The sequence below is a fragment of the Ursus americanus genome, chromosome 14, assembly GCF_024610735.1.
Source record: "Ursus americanus isolate L20-20 chromosome 14, mUrsAme1.1.p, whole genome shotgun sequence".
NCBI classification, from domain to species: Eukaryota; Metazoa; Chordata; class Mammalia; order Carnivora; family Ursidae; genus Ursus; species Ursus americanus.
The window spans coordinates 58,428,890-58,447,051 of NC_142140.1; the positions used below are offsets into that span (position 1 = coordinate 58,428,890).

Here is an 18,162-nt window from a genome sequence, read left to right on the forward strand (position 1 = left end):
CACATCTACAAGGTAGATCTTCCCTAACCGTCCCGGCCCACTTGCCTCCCCAGTCATAACCGCGGCGCGCCCTTTTTTCTTTATAGCGCTTGCCATCAAGGGCAAAGGGTTAACTTACGTCCTCGTTTCCTAGTTTGCGGTTCGTCAACCACAGTACAAGGCAACGGGAGCACACACTTTCCTGGTTTTTACAGTTGGTTTGCGGTAAATATTTGTTGGCTATTAGGCACCTGCTGTAAACAAGTATTTCCTGTATTCCTTTACGTCTTAGGGGTTGAATGAATGAAAGAATGCGTCTGTGGGTGGATGGGTGGGTGAATAAGTGTAAAAGCTTGTGGGTAACAGTCGCTGCCATTCACAGAGCGCCCGTGCCGCTCCAGGCGCCAGATACCCAAACACGGCAACACCACGTGGCCGGCTCGGTGCCACGTGACTGGCTCTGCCGAACACGCCGGAGTCTGCCACTGTCCCACCATGCACCGCTCCATTCCCGCTCGAGAGGGGAAATCCGTCCTGATTTCCGGCCTCCATTCGGTCGCAGAGGTCAGTTGCCCTAACGACCAGCTCGCCCCCACCTCTAAGTTACGTCACTTCTCCCCGCGCCAGCCTCGATAATTAACGCGCCTGCGCAGAATAAAACCCAACCGGAGCCGGCTCCTTCCGCGCAGGCGTCGCGGCCGGGGGCGGGGCCGGGCAGCGCCGCGGTGCGCAGGCGCAGCCGTCGGTGGGTCGGCGTTCGGCCGCCTGAGAGGTGAGTCGTGGGGTGGCCGGCGCAGAGCCGGGTGGGCCTGGGGTCCGCGGTTCAGAGCCCCCGGGGCTCCAGGGCCCGTAAGGAGAGGTTGGTCTGGGGCTTGGGTCGCCGCGATCTGCTGGCTGCTGTGAGTGGGAGGCGCGAAGGGGAAACTGAGGCAGGGTGGCGTCGGGCAGGCCCTCGCCGGCCCTGCTGTACCTGCCCCGCACCCTAGGCCCGGGAAGTGCTGGTTCGCAGGCCCGTGGGTGGACAGCAGGAGGTGAAAGTGGCTCGCAGGCAGTGAGGGTGTCTTTTGCTGTCCGGAAACACAGTCCCGTTCGTGGGGCACAGGTCGGGGTCCTGTCCCAGCGCCGCCGCTCTCCACCTGGCCGGCCTCTTGGCTTCTCGAAGCCTCAGTTTCCCCCGCTGTAAAACGGGCGTCGTTACGGTTCCTGCCTGACTGGGTGGGGTGGGGGTCTTGGGAAGATTAAAGCCACAGGGCCTAGCGCAAAGTGAGAGCTTAATGGGGTCAGCGGTTGTTAGGTCTTTCACAGCTAGGGTCTGCTGTCGGTTGTGCTAGAGATGGGAAGGAGCTGGGACTGAGGACCAGCTCCACCTCCTCACTGGCTGTGTGAGCTTGGGCAGATCGCTTCCGTTTCTGAGCAGCGCTTTTTTTCTAAAACAGGGACCGTGGAAGACGTACTTCCTTGGCTCACTGTGAAGTTAAATAAGTAGAACGTTCTCCGCTCAGGTTCCTGCTGCTTGTTAAGAGTTTACTAGAGAGTGGCTAGTTTATTAGGTGTCAGAAAACGTGTGCAGTCTGCATCCCTTAGGCTGGAGGATGTCCCCATTTCCTTTGGTTTTCTATCTCTGATTGGTCTGTCTGCTTTTCTATCCCCAGACCAGTGGTTTTGTTGCCGTGGGGGACACAGGGCAATGTCTGGGGGTCATTTGTTGTTGCCACGACTGGGTGTGCTCCTGGCATCAAGTGGGTGGGGGCCAGGGATGCTGCCTGACACCCGACGGTGCCCAGGACTTCCTCACGGAGGACCGTCCACAGTGTCCACAGCGGGGAAGTTAAACCTTCCTCTAGGCCAGTGCTTCTTCACCAGCATGAACTGCGTGTGCACAAGGGCGTGGGTATGAACTCAAGAAATCACGTGCAGGTTTTGTGGGGAGAGGAAAGGGCACTTCGGAGTTTAGGCTCTGGAGTCCGACTGCGGGGCTCGAAATTCCTGGTTTGCATCTTCTAAGCTGGGTGACCTCGGGTAGCACCCCATCTTTCTGAGACTCAGTTTTTCCTTCTGTACAATGGGGATTGGCATAAACAACCCAGGGGCTCAGCTGACTGTGAGTAGGGGGCCAAATCCAGCTGCAGCCTGTTTCTGTAAATGAAGTTTTGTGGGAGCACTCCATCACAAAACCTATGACGGCTTTTGCACAAGAACAAAGTTGAGTGGTTTCCACAGAAGCCCCGTGGCCCTTTTCAGAAAATGATCACTGACCCCCTTCCATAAGCCATTGCATGGAGTGCACTGAGCTCGGGGCCTGGAAAGCACTTCGCACACCAGCAATTTCACCTGAGGTGTATTCTAGTTGAGTCTTTCAGGAAGAGTGAGCCACTGTAAATGGGGTTAAGCTCTGCCCCAGATTGCGACCTGTGGTCTGACTTTGATCCTACGTGTGTTTTGCCAAAGACCCAACACTAGCCCCTGTGGGAAATGCTCAGCAGGGGGGTTGAAGGAATAAAGGAAATTGTTGGTAGGTAGGACCCAAGGTTTGTTGTCTCTTATGGTCTTCCAGAGAACTTGGTCAGGTGGCTCTGAATTTGACAGGGATCTAACATTTTCCCAAGACCATGTGGATCAGACACAGCTGAGTTGCTAGGGTTGAAAGGGAAGATGTCTGTCCAGTGCTTAGAGTCTGGGTGAGGGCGGGGGATGGATGACAGACAGTTTTAAAGCCTTCTGGGCTGGTGATAAGGCTGGTACTTGGACTTTGCCAGAAAAAAAGGGCATCTAGCTCTGTCTGAGATAACTTTGCAGCTCGGTGTTGAAGGGAATTAAGAGTTTCCAGATGGGTTGGAGGAAAGGCGAGCAGTGTGTTTGAGTGGAGCCAGTGAGGGTTTGGTGAAGGGCATCACATGCGCACTCACGAAGTTCCAAGGAGCTTTTGATGGTTTTGAAGCATGCAGAGCATTCTGGCAGCATTTTAGAAGAAAACAGGCTGCGGTGAGGGTTGTGGACTCAAGCCTTGGGACGGTCCTTGCTCGGACACTGGGGGTGTGCTAGGATGAGAGAGAGGATGAGGGCACTGGCCTGGCACACTGCTGTTTGTGAGCAGAGCTCCGGGCTCGGGATGGAGGCAGGCAGTCCTCAGCAGCGGGCGCTCCACCGCCCGGGTGGCGGGGGTAGTCAGGGGTCATTCGAGGGAGGCATGCCATTTTTTCCCTTTGACCAGTTCTGGGCAGGGAAATAAAAGAAGTAGAGGCTGTTTCTGTTTTTAAGTGAGGAAACGAAAAGGTGGACTGAGAGCCGGGAGAGAGTGTGAAGACCACCAGAGGAGCTGGCCCCAGGACCCCCACTCCACCCTCGCCAGGCTCGCCGGGCACCCTGTGTGGCCGGCACCTCGGTGCTGCTTTCTGAGAGCTTATAAAGCACTCACTGTTCAGAGAGTAGGCCTTCTCTGAGAATTCTGTCCGGCAGCCAAAACCCTACAAGTTGTGATTGTTCTGAAGGGTCCGGGTGCCTGGTAGGAGTCGAGGAAAAGTGCTGTCCTCGTGTTTTGCTGGGCCCAGCTTCGTGGAGAGCAGAAGGAGGTTCATCTCAAAAGCCGTGCGCGGAAGTAAGATTCGCAGACTGTCTCTCAAAGAAGCAAGTTTCTGAGGCCCACCTGTGTCAGATGCCTTGCCGGCTCCTTTGGGACAGAGTCCTCTGCTGCAGGCTGAAACCCAGAATGTGCAAACAGGTTTCCAGAAAGCTGGCGGCGAGGTTCTTTGGCCAGAAAAGTCACTCGTGCTCATTTAGAGCCTTTACTTCTCCCACTTAGAGTCCAGGGGTTTTCTGCTGGGTAGTTCGGCCGTGTCTGAGGACATCTGTGGTGGTTACCACTGTGGAGGGTTCCTGGCATTGAAGGGGTGTGGCCAGGGATGCTGCGGAACCCCCACAGTGCTCAGGACGCCCCCATGGACAGTGACCTGCCCCTAATGTTAGGGCCAAGCAGGAGAGACCCTGCGCTGATTATTTGGAAAAATGTTGAATCCCGTCCCTGCTCATGCTGGACCCCAGAGGAAATCCCCCGGGGTCAGAGGGTGCAAATCAGGGTGACTGCAGCGTCTGTGAGTCACCCCCTCTCTCCTTCCCACTCAGTGTGTATTTCAATGTGTGCAGCAAACCAGGACCTCAGGAGTCAGATGGTTCCAGAACACAGATACTCCTGGGGATCACTGGAACCCCCTGATCCAAGGGCTGTCACCCAGGGGAGATTGTGCCCCTTGCCTCAGGGCATACGGGACAGAGACCAGGGGTGGTGTTAACACTGCTCGGCACAGGACGGCTCCCGCCCCCCCACCAGCAACGAATGATCCAGCCCCTGATGTCAGTGGTGCCAAGGTAGAGAAACTCTGCGTCAAGTCATGAATTCTTGGAACAGCTGATAAGGACACCTCTGTTAACCCATTTTATAGAAGAGGACAGTGAGGGTATTGGCTGGGACTCTCAAATGGGACAGAGAGCATTCCTTAGCTTAGGGTGGGGAAGGTGATATGGAACACGCCTCAGGCAGAAATGGCTGGGCCTAAGACATGAGTCCAGGCCCGTGTCCTCCCAGGCAATCAGGCCTCCATGGCCTGTCACCCATATGCCAGACCCAGGGCAGGCTCCAGAGGCTCTGACTTCTTGACGGTGAATCGCCTTCGAGGGGCCGGCATTTGAGAAGACCAAGCGACAGACCAGGAGAAGCCCAGGAGGCAGGCAGTGAGAGCTGATGCCAGGGAGATCAGGCCAGAGTGCTTCAAGTCCACTGGGGGCAGGGGATCCTTGCATGCAGAAGCCCTGAGGCTCCAAGGGCTGGGGGCATGGGAAGGGCTGAAAGTATGCGAGAAAGGAGCAGGACTTGGTCTTTAGTTTTTTGAACCCTTGCCTCCATGAACCTCAGTAGTCTCATATACTGCTCCCCCACCCATCTTCACCACTCAGACCAGGAGAGCAGGAAACGTCTGCTGAAGACCAGATTTCCCTTCTCAGTCCAGTCTTAAGCGAGCGCCCATCAGCATCAGGACCAGCATTCGTTCCCTGGGAGGGAAGACCGAGCCCTGTCCTCCCGTACACACGTATGTGTGCACAAAGCCCGGTGTGAGTGACCCATGGGAGGGGAGGGGAACCGTGCTCAGAAGTGGTGCCTGGAACACATAGGTGGGGTGCAGGCACTTAAGGGACTTAAGAATGCAAGGTTCGTTCTCCGCAGGCCGCTGCCCAAACGTGACCCTCTAGGCCTGACTTGGAACACAACATACAAAGTGTCCTGGGATCGTACGTCTGAAGGGGAGGACCTCAGACTTTGAAAACAAAACAAAACATTTTCTAATTATAGTAAGAGACACAAAACAAAGTTTACCATCGTAACCATCTCTAAGTGCACAGCTCCGTGGCATGAAGCACACTAAACCCCGTCCTGCAGCCCCCCCCCATCTCCAGAACGTTCCATCTCCCCACACAGAGACTCTGTCCCCAGGAAGCACGGACTCCCCAGCCCTGGCTCCCCCAGCTCCTCTCTGTCTGTGTGGATGGGACTTATCCGGGATCTCCTGGGAGTGGGGTCCTGCGGGATGTGTCCTTCTGGGTCTGGCTACTCTCGCTGAGCCCGGTGTCAGAGTCCCTTCCTGTGGCTGGATCGTGTTCCAGTGTGTGGATGGACCGCACTGTTCACTCATTCGTCTGCGGACGGACGCTGGGGTCGTGTCTGCCTGTCTGCTGTCGTGAACAGTACTGCTGCCAGAACAAATGCCTAAAATGAGGACAGTTCGACACTCGGTCCGTTCTCCTTAGGTTCGGAGGTCAGCAGGCCGACTGGTTCGCTCTCTAGATCCTTGGGGAGCAGGACTCACCTTTTGGGGCTTTGCTTCCCTCAAAATGAGTGGGTTGTGGTGGTTGATCTCTGTGGGCCCCTCTTTCGCCCCTAAGGTCCTCTGGTCTGGGACTGGCCACTCGCCCCCAGGTGCGGGCCCATCCTGACCTCACACCTTCCAGTTCTAGGGAGGTTCTCCAGCCAGAGGCTCTTGCTGGCTAAGGGGTCGTTGTGTCCAGAGATGGGGAGCTCATTACCATCCTCAAGAGCTTTAGTTCCTTCACCAGCTTTATGGAACACGGGTGTTTTTGGTTTCTCCCTTATTTAAGATTGAGGTATAATTCACATACCTTAGAATTCAGTGCATTTTGGTATATTCACACTGCTGTGTAACTGCCCCTTTCTGTAAGTCCAGAACATTCCATCACCCCAAAAAGAAACTCTATGCCCATCGGCTGTCGTTCCCCACCCCTCCCCCAGCCCCCACGAACCCCCTTCCTGTCCATGGAGGAGCCACTTCGGGACGTGTCACACACGTGGACTCACGCCGTGTGGCCTTCTGTGTCTCGTTCCCTCCCTTTGAGAAGCAGCTGTTGATGGACATAGATTCCCGTGAACCAGAGACCGCGCTCTCTGCACACGGCCAGCACCGAGTGTCTCGACTGCCCTTGCCCAGCGCCCCCCCCCCCCCCCGCTACTGGCACCATTTCTGTGGAGAGCCTGGGGCTGCATGATGGATGCTTCCATCGTGGCTGGTAACAGGTTCATGAGAATGTGGTCAAGAGGCCCACTCCTTGTTTTCTGTGGGGCACAGGCTGTTGCCCCACTGGAGGCGTTTTGGGGAGACCAAGGTGTTTTCTGCTGTGGGTTCTGGCTGCGCGGGTGGACTTGAGCAGCCTCAGGCCGGCCGCTCCTCACAGACCCCCATCCCCAGCCTGTTGCCTCTGTCAGCAGGAGCAGCCGTGGAGGTGTGGTGCAGAGGGGGTGCGACGGTGTTGTGCCCTGCCTGACCCATCATAGACCTTCAGGTAGCAGACCCTTCACGCCCAGAGTGTTCCCGACCAGGCCTCTCCCCTGGGCACTGCAGACGCTGGAGCCGGATCGTTCTGTGCTGTGTGGGCATGCTGGGAGCTGGGGGCTGAGCAGCAGGTCCTCACCGCCGATGCCGGGAGCACGATAGATGTGCCCAGACGTGGTCCACAGCCCCCGAGGCGTGATCGCTCCTGGCCTGGGAGTCCAGCACATAGCAGAGGGACCAAGAGAAGGCCCTTGGACAGCCTGGGAAGGGCTCCGTGCCTCTGGGGCCTTTTGGTCTACTCTGGGCCCCTCCCCTCCTGCCCCCACTCCATCTCCTGCTCCCCACCCCCACAATACTTGTCCAACCCCTTCATGTCCCTCGGGGGACTGAGAACCTGGAGAACCATCAGTTTGTTTTCTCAGTCTGAATGGAGAAGCGGATGGGACTGGGGTCTGGCTTGTGCTTAGCTAAAACTCGGGGTTCGTAGACCTGCAGGACTAGCACTTGCGGGGCGGCCCTCCACATCCCTGGGAGCCCCCATGTGCCATTGAGGCTGTGAAAGGGTGGTGACGGCCAAGGCCACGTGGCCTTCTTTAGAATAAGCAGGCAGGATGGCTGGGAGCATTCTTCCATCTGCCCACGGGAGCCTCAGTGTCTCATCTGTGAAACGGGGTCATAACTGTTTCTGCCTCACTTGTGCTTCAGGTAGAATTGGCTAGGGTGCTTAAAGTGGCTTCCCTGGGGCCAGGGCTGGTGCAGGCCTGGTGAGCCGGGGCCTAGTGGTCCAGGGGGGGCCTGGAGAAGCAGGTGCCACGGGCACTGTCTCAGCAGCACCCGTGCCCCCCATCTGTGCTCCTCACGCCCTCGACTTGGGTCTGCAGATCCTAAAAACCCCGGGGCGTGGTCTCTTCCTGTCTCAAGATGGATAACAAGAAGCGCCTGGCCTACGCCATCATCCGGTTCCTGCACGACCAGCTCCGGCATGGGGGGCTCTCATCCGACGCCCAGGAGAGCTTGGAAGGTGCGTGTGGGTCCGCTGCGCTCCCTCCTTCCCATCACATGTAGCCAGCCCCCGTCACCGCAGGCCCAGCCTCCTGCGGGTGTTCTGGTACTGTCCCCAGTTTTCGTCGAGGGACATTTCCAGAACATTCTCCTCCACCACGCCATGGGTGCAACTCCACTGATCAGAGAAGAAAGGCTTTCTCTGAAAAGAAGGTGGAGCAGCCATGGCCCCCCTGGAAGCCACATGGGGCCAGGGGGGCAAGGAGCCCAGGCCGGACTGGCACTCAAGCGGCCCTCTGCCCAGACCCCACCACCAGCCCCTTGGTGTCCAGCTGGCTCAGCCCGCGGTGACACGGTGGGAGGTGGTGTTTTGGCACCTGCCACGTGCCAGGCCTTTGACCTGGGTTTCTCGGGGGCAGGACTCCCTCTGAGCCCCAGAGTCCTAAAGTCTGGGCTGCGTTCAGAAGAAAATGCCTTTGTCCCCCCCACAGTTGCAATCCAGTGCCTGGAGACTGCTTTTGGGGTGACTGTGGAAGACCGCGACCTCGCTCTCCCTCAGACTCTTCCGGAAATATTTGAAGCGGCTGCTGTGGGCAAGGTGAGCCTCTGGGCTTCCCAGAGCAGAGGTAACAGCAAGAGCAGCCAGGGGCTCTGGGGCACCCGTGCACGACCCGCGTTCTCTCCCAGGCTTCCCACTGCGGAGCCGCGGTGCCCGGCTTGTGGACGGGGAAGTGGGGGGCTCGGCACCAGCCCCCCTGTCTGAGGGGCTCTCCCTCGGAGCTCAGCTGCCCTCGCGGGTGGTCCCTGAGCAGGAGGGAGGCGGCAGGCTTGCCCGCCGCCCCTTAAACAGCTCGTCTTTGCCTTGGGGCCAGGAGGCGCCGCAGGACCTAAGGAGCCCCGAGCAGGCTCCGCCTTCAGAGGAGGACTCGGCTGAGGCGGAGCGCCTCAAAACTGAAGGTGAGACAGGGCCGTCTGCACCCCCACCAGACACCGCCCCCACCTGGACTGCGGGCTGGCGGGCGGGCCCCCGGCGGTGCAGGGCGGTACTGCGAGGCTGCACACGGCACACGGCCTCGGGAGACAGGGCCGCTAAACACAGGTGTGCACGGCCCGTGGGAATGTGGGCAGGCCTGGCCGTGGAAGGCATTCTGACAGCCACACGTGGTCGCGTGGTGGGCACGTGGCCCAGCCGCTCCCCTCCCACGTGTGGGCCCAGGAGAAATGCAGGCGTGTGTCCACAGCAGCCAAAAGATAGAACAGCCCAAATGTCCATAAACTGGTAAATGTGACCTGTCCATGCTCTAGGATGTCCTCGGCTACAAACGGGCAAGGCGCTGACACACGCTGCCCTGGGGACAGACCCTGAGCCCCCAGTGCTCAGGGAGGGAACCAGACACAGAAGGCCCCATGGCATGTGCGTCCACATGTGTGCCACGTCCAGAGTAGGCTCCTCCACGGACACAGAAATGAGTTAGTGTGTGTCAGAGACTGGAGAGGGGATGGGGGATGACTGCTGAGAGGGTCAGCGCGGCTTTTTGGGGAAATATAGAATGTTCTGGAATTAGATCATGGTGGTGTGAATATTTAAAAACTGCTAAGTTGTAGAGTTTAAAAATGTGAGTTTTAGGTTATTTGAATTACATTTCACGAAAGTTAGTTACTTCCAAAGGAAGGAGCAAAATTGACAGTGTTAGAGACATATGTCTGTAGATGTCACAACCAAAGCAGTGACAGTCATCACAGAGCACCGGCTCAGGCCAGAACCCACAGGATGCCAGATGCAAACCACATCCTCCACACCCCGCCCCCCCAAGCCCACATCTGAGTGTTGCAGCCTGCCCCCCAAAGTCGTCTCACCTTCAGAGAAAACCCCAGGAAAGCCGGGCCTAACGACTCAGAGCCCTCGGGCCCGACGGGAACAGCAGGGCGTATACTGTTTTTTCTTTCTCTTTAGGAAACGAGCAGATGAAAGTAGAGAACTTTGAAGCTGCCGTGCACTTCTATGGGAAAGCCATCGAGCTGAACCCGGCCAACGCGGTCTATTTCTGTAACAGGTACTGGCCGGGCGCGCACGGGAGAGGTGCTTGTCCTGTCGCTTAGGGGTTCAGCCAGAGCCCCAGATCAGCGGCCAGCGGCCAGCGTGCAGTCGAGCACAGCTGAGCGTGGCATTAAGATTAAAATCAGGGCAGGGGCGCCTGGGTGGCGCAGCGGTTGAGCGTCTGCCTTCGGCTCAGGGCGTGATCCCGGCGTTATGGGATCGAGCCCCACATCGGGCTCTTCTGCTATGAGCCTGCTTCTTCCTCTCCCACTCCCCCTGCTTGTGTTCCCTCTCTCGCTGGCTGTCTCTATCTCTGTCAAATAAATAAAATCTTTAAAAAAAAAAAATTAAAATCAGGGCAGCATGCTGCACGGACACGCAGCAGGGAAATAAGCCAGACCACGGGTGACGCTCTGGGCCCGCGTTCACGGCGGCGCCGCTGCTGGCCGTGAGGATCCCCACCTGCCCCGTCCTTCGGAAGGGGAAGCTGCCTCCGCTCTCCCATGGCCTCCCAGGACAGACTGTTGTGCTAACGAGAGGGACTGAGCGGGACGTGGGATGCAGGGTTGCGCTTCAGGGCACAAGCCCCCAGAGCCGATGGTGGGTAGCCGAGGCCGGAGGAGGGGCCGCACGTCAGCTGCACTCCCACTGGGGTAGAACTGCTTGTCGTCTTCGTTGCTTTCTTTTGACTCTTCGGGGCAATAACACAAGCAGATTGGCAGCAGAGTTGCACGCGTAGTCCCAGGAATCCCACACGGCCTCCAGCTGCCCAGCCGCTCAGTGTTTCCTATCTGATGCCTTTCTGTGCCTCAAAACCTGGGAGAACTGCCAAGTGCAGTATTACAACCTGAAGCAGCCCGAGAAACCATCTCGCGTGAGAGGAGCCCCCTGAGAGCTTGCACAGGGGGCTCACAGTGGATCAGTTACCATCTAACGTCAGATGTTCCCTAATGTAGAATGGGCGCCGGCTCCCGACGGTGGGCAGAGCCCAGGTGCTGCGCCCGTGCACTCGGGGTTCAGATCCTGGTCCTGTCACAGCCAGGCGCTCTGCAGCATCGTTGCGCCAAGCTGCGCTGCCTCCTGCCTCAGTTTCCCCAGGAGGCTGTCTCCTGTCGCAGCCCCCAGCACAGGTGCTCCGCAGACAGAAGCCCTTGGCAACCCTGTGTCCCATCCCCTTCCCCCGCCTGACCGATGGGGACGCTGAGGCTCCTCCTTGGCAGCGAGCAAGCCCCCCAGCTCTGCCTGCCCTGCTTTGTTTCCCCAGAGCCGCGGCCTACAGCAAACTCGGGAACTACACTGGGGCTGTGCAGGACTGTGAGCGAGCCATCTGCATAGACCCGTCCTACAGCAAAGCCTATGGCAGGATGGGGTGAGTGCCCTGGGGGCCGGGAGGGGCCACGGCAGCTCTGCCTTCCTGGACCGCCCCACCACCTGCCAGACGTCTGGCTGTTTGCTTTCGTCCTGATCCTAGTCTAAACGGGAGTCAGGGCTCGGCCCCACTCACATGTCTTAAATCTGGGCCTCCCCTCCTTCCAACCCAGCTGCTGTAAATCAGGGCTCCCAGCGCTCGCTCTCCTGTGCTCCAGCGGTTTGCTGGAGGTACACTTGTGCGCACCAGTTCACCGCAGAGGACGCAGATGAAGAGCTCCGCAGGGCGGGGTCCAGGAGGGTCCCCGGGCGGGAGCTCTGTCTCCCTAGAGTGGGACGTGATACCTTCAGCAATGGGGACTTTCTCCACATCTCGTTCAGTTTTGCAGCCTGCTGTCCAGCCTTCTCTCCTCCCAGAGGTTTGGGGTCACGAGGTTCCCCCTCACATGCCAGATTTGTTCTTCCTGGCCACCAGCCCCATCCTGAGTCACCTCATGGGCGTAAACTCGGGTGCGATCAAAGGGGCTCATTAGGAATACCAGGAGATGCCTGTGACTTGGGGAGTTTGGCGTTTTAGGAATTCTGGGTCAAGAATAGGCAGCCACATCTGACCATCCTGCCCTCTGCCTCTGTGGCCCTCCTCTGGGCCTTCAAGCCCGTTGTGTGGATCCCTCTGGGGCGGCAGCCCGTGTGCCTTTGAATTCTTTTCATACACCCACCCTCTCAGCCCCCACGGCCCTGCATGCCGTCCCCACCATCCCCACCAGACGCTAGGCCACGGCGGCCACCGGAGTGGTTTTGGAGTGGCGGGCAGCCTCCCAGGCCCTCTCCCCACACGCCGGTGTCTCTCCCCCAGCCTCGCGCTCTCCAGTTTGAACAAGCACACTGAAGCCGTGGCCTACTACAAAAAGGCCTTGGAGCTGGATCCTGATAACGAGACCTATAAGTCGAACCTCAAGATAGCCGAGCTGAAGTTGAGAGAGACGCCGAGTCCCGTGAGTGGCCCCGGGGAAGGGAGCAGGAGGGAACGGGAATGTGGGCCAGTTTCTTTACCAGGGTTTCCATGGGAAGGAACGGGTAAGGCAGGGGATGCAGGCCTAGGACAGGCTAGGTGAGTGCTCTCAGCAGAGTCTGGGCTGGGGGCCGACTCTAGCTGTCGGAGACCTGGCTCTGGGGCGGTCAGGGCAGGGGGTGGCGGCCCGGAGTGTGAGAGCCTGATGGAGGAGGGCTGGGGGTGTGGGCGGTGGACTGGTGGGCATTGGTCACCTCTGAGGGCCCTGCAGGCTCCGCGGGGGCCCAAGATGTCGGAGCGTTACACGGTACTTTCCTAAGTGATCGATACTGTGACGCGTGCCTTTGACAAAGCAGCGTGTGGCCGCGAGGCCTGGATGCTGGCTTGAGAGGGTGTCGGAGCCCTATGCCTGTTAGGGTTTCCGCTGCCTCCCTGTGGGATCTTCTGCGTCTGTGCCAGGGGCCAGTGTCATGGTCCTGCGATCACTCACCAGGGTTCTTCTCACCCCCACAGACAGGAGGTGTCGGCAGCTTTGACATCGCCGGCCTGCTCAACAACCCCAGCTTCATGAGCATGGTAACCTGCACTCCCGTCTCCCACGGGGTCCAGACCCACCACCCAGGCCTGCGTCCGCCTGCCACGGGCCTGGGCTGCCCGGCCTGGGCCCTGCCGACACTGGGCTGGCCGTTCTCTGAGGGCGGGACCGGGGCGCCGTGTGGGCCGAGGAGCATCCCCAGCCCCACCGCCTCGACGCCAGGAGCTTCTCCTGTGTGACAGCCACAGATGTCCCCAGGCACTGCCCCAAGTGAGACCCCTCCATACTGAGCGCAAAGGACCCACGATTCTGCCTCCTGCTTCCCAGAGAGGCGGCACCCCCTCCCCAGCTCACTCTCCTCCTCGCGCTGTGGCAGCACAGCGCACCTGCTGCCCGAGGTTCGGGTGGATGCCCCTGAGGCGGCAGCGCCACCTTCCGATGCCAGAGGCTTAAGGCCGGAAGTGCTAGTCTGTGCCGGGCTGGCCCCGCACACGAGTGTCCACTGACCGCAGGCTACACGGCTGGCTCACGGGGCCTCAGGCCAGGGTCTCCACGTGTTGGGAAGAGAGAAATCCCCAACCCTCTGGCAGAAATGCCTTTAGGGCAACAAGGAGCGTCTTGCCTCCTGAGTCGGCACACAGGGGAGTCGGCACACAGGGCGGCTGGCCGGGCTCCGCCCCGGGGCTGGGGGCACAAGCCCTCGGAGGACGGGAGGGTTCAGCCCGGCAGTGGTCACACCTCTCGACCTCCTGCACGTGGGGGCAGCTGGATTTTGTAATCTTGTTAGCGGACAGCCATGCTGCGTCGATGGCAACGCAGGGTGGGTGGTCAGGGCGGAGACTGGCCCGTGGAGCCGAGAACCTGACCTCCGGTGTCTCACAGAGGTTAGCCGGGCCCCCGTGAGCCACGCCGGGTGGGCCCTCTTCAGCGCCCCGCTTGGCCGCTTCCTAAAATGGGTCCTGAGGAGGGACAAGACCCAAACAGGATGATCAAAGTGGTAAACCGTGTCGGGGAAGGGCGTCGACCTGGCCTGGTGCGCGTGCCGGGAGAGCTGAGGGCGCTCACGGTGGAGTGTTGCGGTCTGAAGATGGGTGTGGGCGCTTGCGGTGTCTGATGACGTGTTCTTTTCTTCAGGCATCAAACCTAATGAACAATCCCCAAGTTCAGCAGCTGTAAGTGACACCATCTTTCTTTGGGACTTGGGGTTAGATTTCTTTTTTTATCGTGACAAGATGCATATAATGTAAAATTTGCCCATTTTAACCATTTTAGGGTTTACAGTGCAGTGGCATTAGGTATATTTACCTGCACAGCCATCACCACCATCTAACTCCAGAACATTCCATCACCCCAAAAAGAGTCCCTGTGCCCATTAGAGACACTTTCCAGTCCCCAGCCCCCACGAGCCCCCTCCCCGTCCACGGAAGAGCCTGTTCTGGACGTGTCACACACGTGGACTCACACCACATGGCCTTCTGTGTCAGGTTCCCTCCCTGAGCGTCATGGGCTCAGTTCTGGGTCCACACCCAGGAGCGGAATTGCTGGGTCACATGGTGATTCTCTGTAACTTAGTGAAGAACTGCCAGACTGTGGTCAGATCTTAAAGCAGAGTTTCTCATCGACAGCACTGCTGACCGGGGTGGCGGCACTGTGGGGGCCGGCCAGCATCCCCAGGCATGGCCGTGTGTCCCCTGGTTGAGGACTTCTGTCTTTAAGCCAAGAACAGGCTGTTCCCGAGTGAGCTGCTGGAGCTCAGAGCAGCTGCCATCAGAGAGAGGGGTGGGCTGGGCCAGGGCAGCCCTGGGCCCCAGAGGGGCTGCCGGACAGTAACACAGGGCAGCCCGTGTGGGTGAAACAGCAGAGCCTGGTGGGAATGGGCAGGCTGGGCTGGCTGTCACGTCGTGGGCTCTCCTTGCAGCATGTCCGGGATGATTTCGGGCGGCCACAACCCCCTGGGGACTCCCGGCACCAGCCCCTCACAGAACGACCTGGCCAGTCTCATCCAGGCGTGAGTAGACCTGCTCAGTGGGGCTCAGGTGGGGTGGGGGCCCACCCGTGAGCGTAAGAGCGGGGGCACTGTGTCCCTGGGCGCTCCGTTGGACCCCGCGTCCTCCAGGGAGTGGTCGCGCTGCCTGTGGGGGGCGTGCGCCTAGGAAGGGCCAGGAGGGGCCTGGGCCTCCTGGTTGAGCCGGGGCCTGCCTCCCCTGCAGTGGCCAGCAGTTTGCCCAGCAGATGCAGCAGCAGAACCCAGAGTTGATAGAACAGCTCCGAAGTCAGATCCGAAGTCGGACCCCCAGTGCCAGCAATGACGACCAGCAGGAGTGACTGCCCACGTGAGTCCCTGTGGGCCGTGAGCGGGGGAAAGCCCCTATTTGATGGCCCTGCGTCCACAGGGTTGGGAGGGTCTCCGTGGTGGGGGGTGTCTGGGATCATCAGACCCCTTTCCACGTGTTTCCACTCGGGTCTTGTTCCTTCCCGGTGGCCATCTGTGGGTGGACTCGTCACCTGAGTGGGGTTTGTGTGGACGAGGGCTGAGCCCCCACGGCTCCCTGGCGGTGCTGTGGCCTGAGCGCCAGTTGTCCGCGTTTGTGCAGAAAACACTTGGGCAGCCACAGCGGTGGCCAGTGAGGTCCCCGGGAGGGAGGCCGACAGGCCCGCGCTGCCTCACACTGCAAGCCCGGGGTTCGCCTTGTGTGTGCGTGCGCGTGTGTGTGTTTGCCAGAAGCAGCTGTTAAGGCAGGATTGCTGGAAACAGACTGGGGGGCCCGGTGGCCATGTCTGGCTCGGGGGCCACCCCCAGGGCCCCTAGACTCATCCTTTGCCCATAGATGTGCTTCCTGGCATGGGGCTTTCCCACCCGGCAGTCCCGGGCCTCATTGTCCTCCTTTCTCCTTTGACCGTGATTTTCTGTTAAAAATTTCAAAGGACCGGGGGTGCCTGGGTAGCGCAGTCGTTAAGCGTCTGCCTTCGGCTCAGGGCGTGATCCCGGCGTTCCGGGATCGAGTCCCACATCAGGCTCCTCTGCTGGGAGCCTGCTTCTCCCTCCCACACTCCCCCTGCTTGTGTTCCCTCTCTTGCTGGCTGTCTCTCTGTCAAATAAATAAATAAAATCTTTTAAAAAAAAATTTTCAAAGGACGGGACGCCTAGCTGGCTCAGACCCTGGAGGGTGTGACTCTTGATCTTGGGGTCAAGAGTTCGAGCCCCACGTTGGGAATACAGATTACTAAAAAAAAATAGTTTAAAAAGTTTTAAAAATTTTTTAAAAGCCAGAAACACTGAGGAACAGGGAAAACAGCTTTGATCTCTCCACCTGCAGCAACGAATGTCAATTATTTGGGCACATTTTTCTTTTTTCTTTTCTTTTTTTTTTTAAAGCACTCTTAAAGGAAAAAACGAAACCTAGTTGAGACCGGTTTTGCATTTGTTATATGTCTTAACCTTATCTGCAAAACACCTTCGCCAGCATTGCCGTATCTTCGGCCCCAGAGCCTGCAGCGACGTTCTACGTCTGCGCTAACGCCGCCCGGGTGCCGCCCAGCCTGTGAACGGGGCTGCCTGGGCCGTGGCCTGACTTGCCACCCTCGTGTCTTCTCCCCCCAGCCCTCCCAGTGCCACCAGCTCCTTCCCACCGACTGGAAGCCGTCTCGCATTTTGCCGTCTTCTCCCCTTGGACCATCCAAGAGAGAAAAAGAAACAGAAATTGGACCTGCATGTTAAGATGGATTTTTATTACTCCTTCGCCCTCCCCTCCCTGTTTGTAGTTTCCCACGGCCCCCAGACCCTTCTCGAAACAGAGCCAGCAAGCCGTGAACGCAGACCAGCACTGATCTCTCCCAGCCCCCTGAAAACCCAGTTGTGAAAGTGTTTTCTAGACTGTTCCGGGGCGGGGGTCGTCCCCAAGCCACTCTCCAGGAAGCAAACAATTTTGTGTCAAGCCACGTCGGGGACACCCATGGCTCCCAGAGCCCCTTTCTGCAGCCCCCGTGGTCTGTTTTCAGAGGAGATGGGAGAAGCCACTTCTGAGTCGACCTTGGCCTCTCCCGGCCGCGCTCTTCTCGGATGAGCTCACTGCCAGCCGCGGTCTGGGCGCCAGTGGCCACCCTGCCCCTCGGACCGCAGGTTTTCGTGTGAGGAGCTCTTCGGACGCATTTTCCTAAAAGACGATTTCCATGACCTTGCACCCCAGTTGGGAGCAGGGGGCGGGACCGTCCTGGGGTACACAGGACCAGGTACTGGGACTTTTCTTCCAGTCGAGCATTTTGATGGACATGTGTCTCATCTCTGATACTCCTATCCCAGTACTCATGACCGACAGACCCCAAGGGGCCGATCATGACCTTACAGCCTGCCCCCGGCTGGGTGTCCAGCCTACTGCCCTCTGTCCACAGGCTATCCTACCAGCCATTATGTCTGGGTCCTTGCAGGCTCGTCTGTCCTGTTCAGGGCTGGGGGGCCGGCGGGGTCCCTGGTGCCCCTCACCTTGGCCTGACATTGCCACACAGCCACCAGAGCTGCTTCCCGGGAGGCAGGCATGCCAGTTGTGGCCAGGCAGCCTGCCCAGGACACAAGGCCACTGCGGATATCCCCACGGCCTCTACTGGGGCAGGATGGGGGGGGAGGGCAGGTCTGCGAGCACCAGTGTTGGCATCGGATCATGTGGGGCTCCCTGGTGGTCCGGGCCATCTGCAAGGTAGACCCAGTACCGTGTGTGTTGTAGGTAACTAGTAGGAAGACGGGCCACTGCCGGCCACCCGCAGTCCGACCCACGTCTGGCGAGATGGGTCCTAATTTGAGTGCTAGCCATGGTGACAAGAAAACGTGTGGGGAATAAATAGACATCACGACCTCTGCTCCGCTCTGCCTTGACCTCTTGCGCCACCCCTGCTCCCTTGCCCCAAGCTTCCAGAAACCCCCAGTCTGGAGCTCCAACCTCGGGCACACCCAGGGTGTCAGTCACATTGACAGCTGATATGATGCAACTGGAAGCCGTTCCCACATCGGGGGTCACGGATGATTCCAGAAACTGCAAACCTCCAGGCTGCTCCTGTGTTTTGCCTCTCCCACACCTTGGTTTCCCATCACACTCAGTCCAGGGGCCGTGCTGCACTCCAGGCCTCTTGGGCAGAGCTGTGAGGGCACCTCCACTCTCCCTGGGGGAACCCGCAGGGCCTCCCTTTGCACCTGCTGCAGGTGAGGGAGGTGGCCCCAGGCGGCCTGCGTGTGAGGGCCGCCTGCTCCCTTCATTGGTGGGGAAACGAGTCCCAGGGTTGGGGCTGTCCCAGGGACGGTGAGAGCCAGGCCGGCCTTGTCTCTCAGACACGTGGGGCTCCTCAGCAGGCTCACTGGCAGTCCTGATTCTGGGGACATCTGTGACTGTCATGACCGGGTGCTCCT

General features: G+C 59.0%; 1 protein-coding gene across 4 annotated transcripts; it reads left to right on the forward strand.

Moving 5' to 3' along the window:
* Positions 1 to 595: 595 nt before the first annotated feature.
* SGTA (small glutamine rich tetratricopeptide repeat co-chaperone alpha) lies at positions 596 to 17,612 on the forward strand. 4 transcript variants are annotated; one of them, XM_045800093.2, is made up of 12 exons: positions 596 to 751; positions 7,694 to 7,833; positions 8,306 to 8,412; positions 8,687 to 8,771; positions 9,769 to 9,868; positions 11,117 to 11,221; positions 12,077 to 12,215; positions 12,746 to 12,808; positions 13,902 to 13,939; positions 14,686 to 14,775; positions 14,978 to 15,100; positions 16,144 to 16,349. In XM_045800093.2, exons 2-11 carry the CDS (start codon positions 7,734 to 7,736, stop codon positions 15,090 to 15,092), a joined length of 942 nt encoding a protein of 313 aa, XP_045656049.1. In that variant the 5' UTR covers positions 596 to 751; positions 7,694 to 7,733; the 3' UTR covers positions 15,093 to 15,100; positions 16,144 to 16,349. The 4 variants fall into 4 exon arrangements, with proteins under 4 accessions (XP_045656049.1, XP_045656046.1, XP_045656048.1 ...); XM_045800090.2 differs by lacking the exon at positions 16,144 to 16,349 and adding an exon at positions 16,369 to 17,612 and having other exon boundaries at positions 597 to 751; XM_045800092.2 differs by lacking the exons at positions 596 to 751; positions 16,144 to 16,349 and adding exons at positions 756 to 838; positions 16,369 to 17,612.
* Positions 17,613 to 18,162: the final 550 nt, after the last annotated feature.

Bases quoted from the DNA above. Each gene is read 5' to 3' on its own strand.
- SGTA (XM_045800093.2), top strand. From the start codon at position 7,734: ATGGATAACAAGAAGCGCCTGGCCTACGCCATCATCCGGTTCCTGCAC. The intron at 8,772-9,768 runs GTGAGACAGGGC...CTTTCTCTTTAG, and splicing joins GGAGCGCCTCAAAACTGAAG to GAAACGAGCAGATGAAAGTA. The intron at 12,809-13,901 runs GTAACCTGCACT...TCTTTTCTTCAG, and splicing joins ACCCCAGCTTCATGAGCATG to GCATCAAACCTAATGAACAA.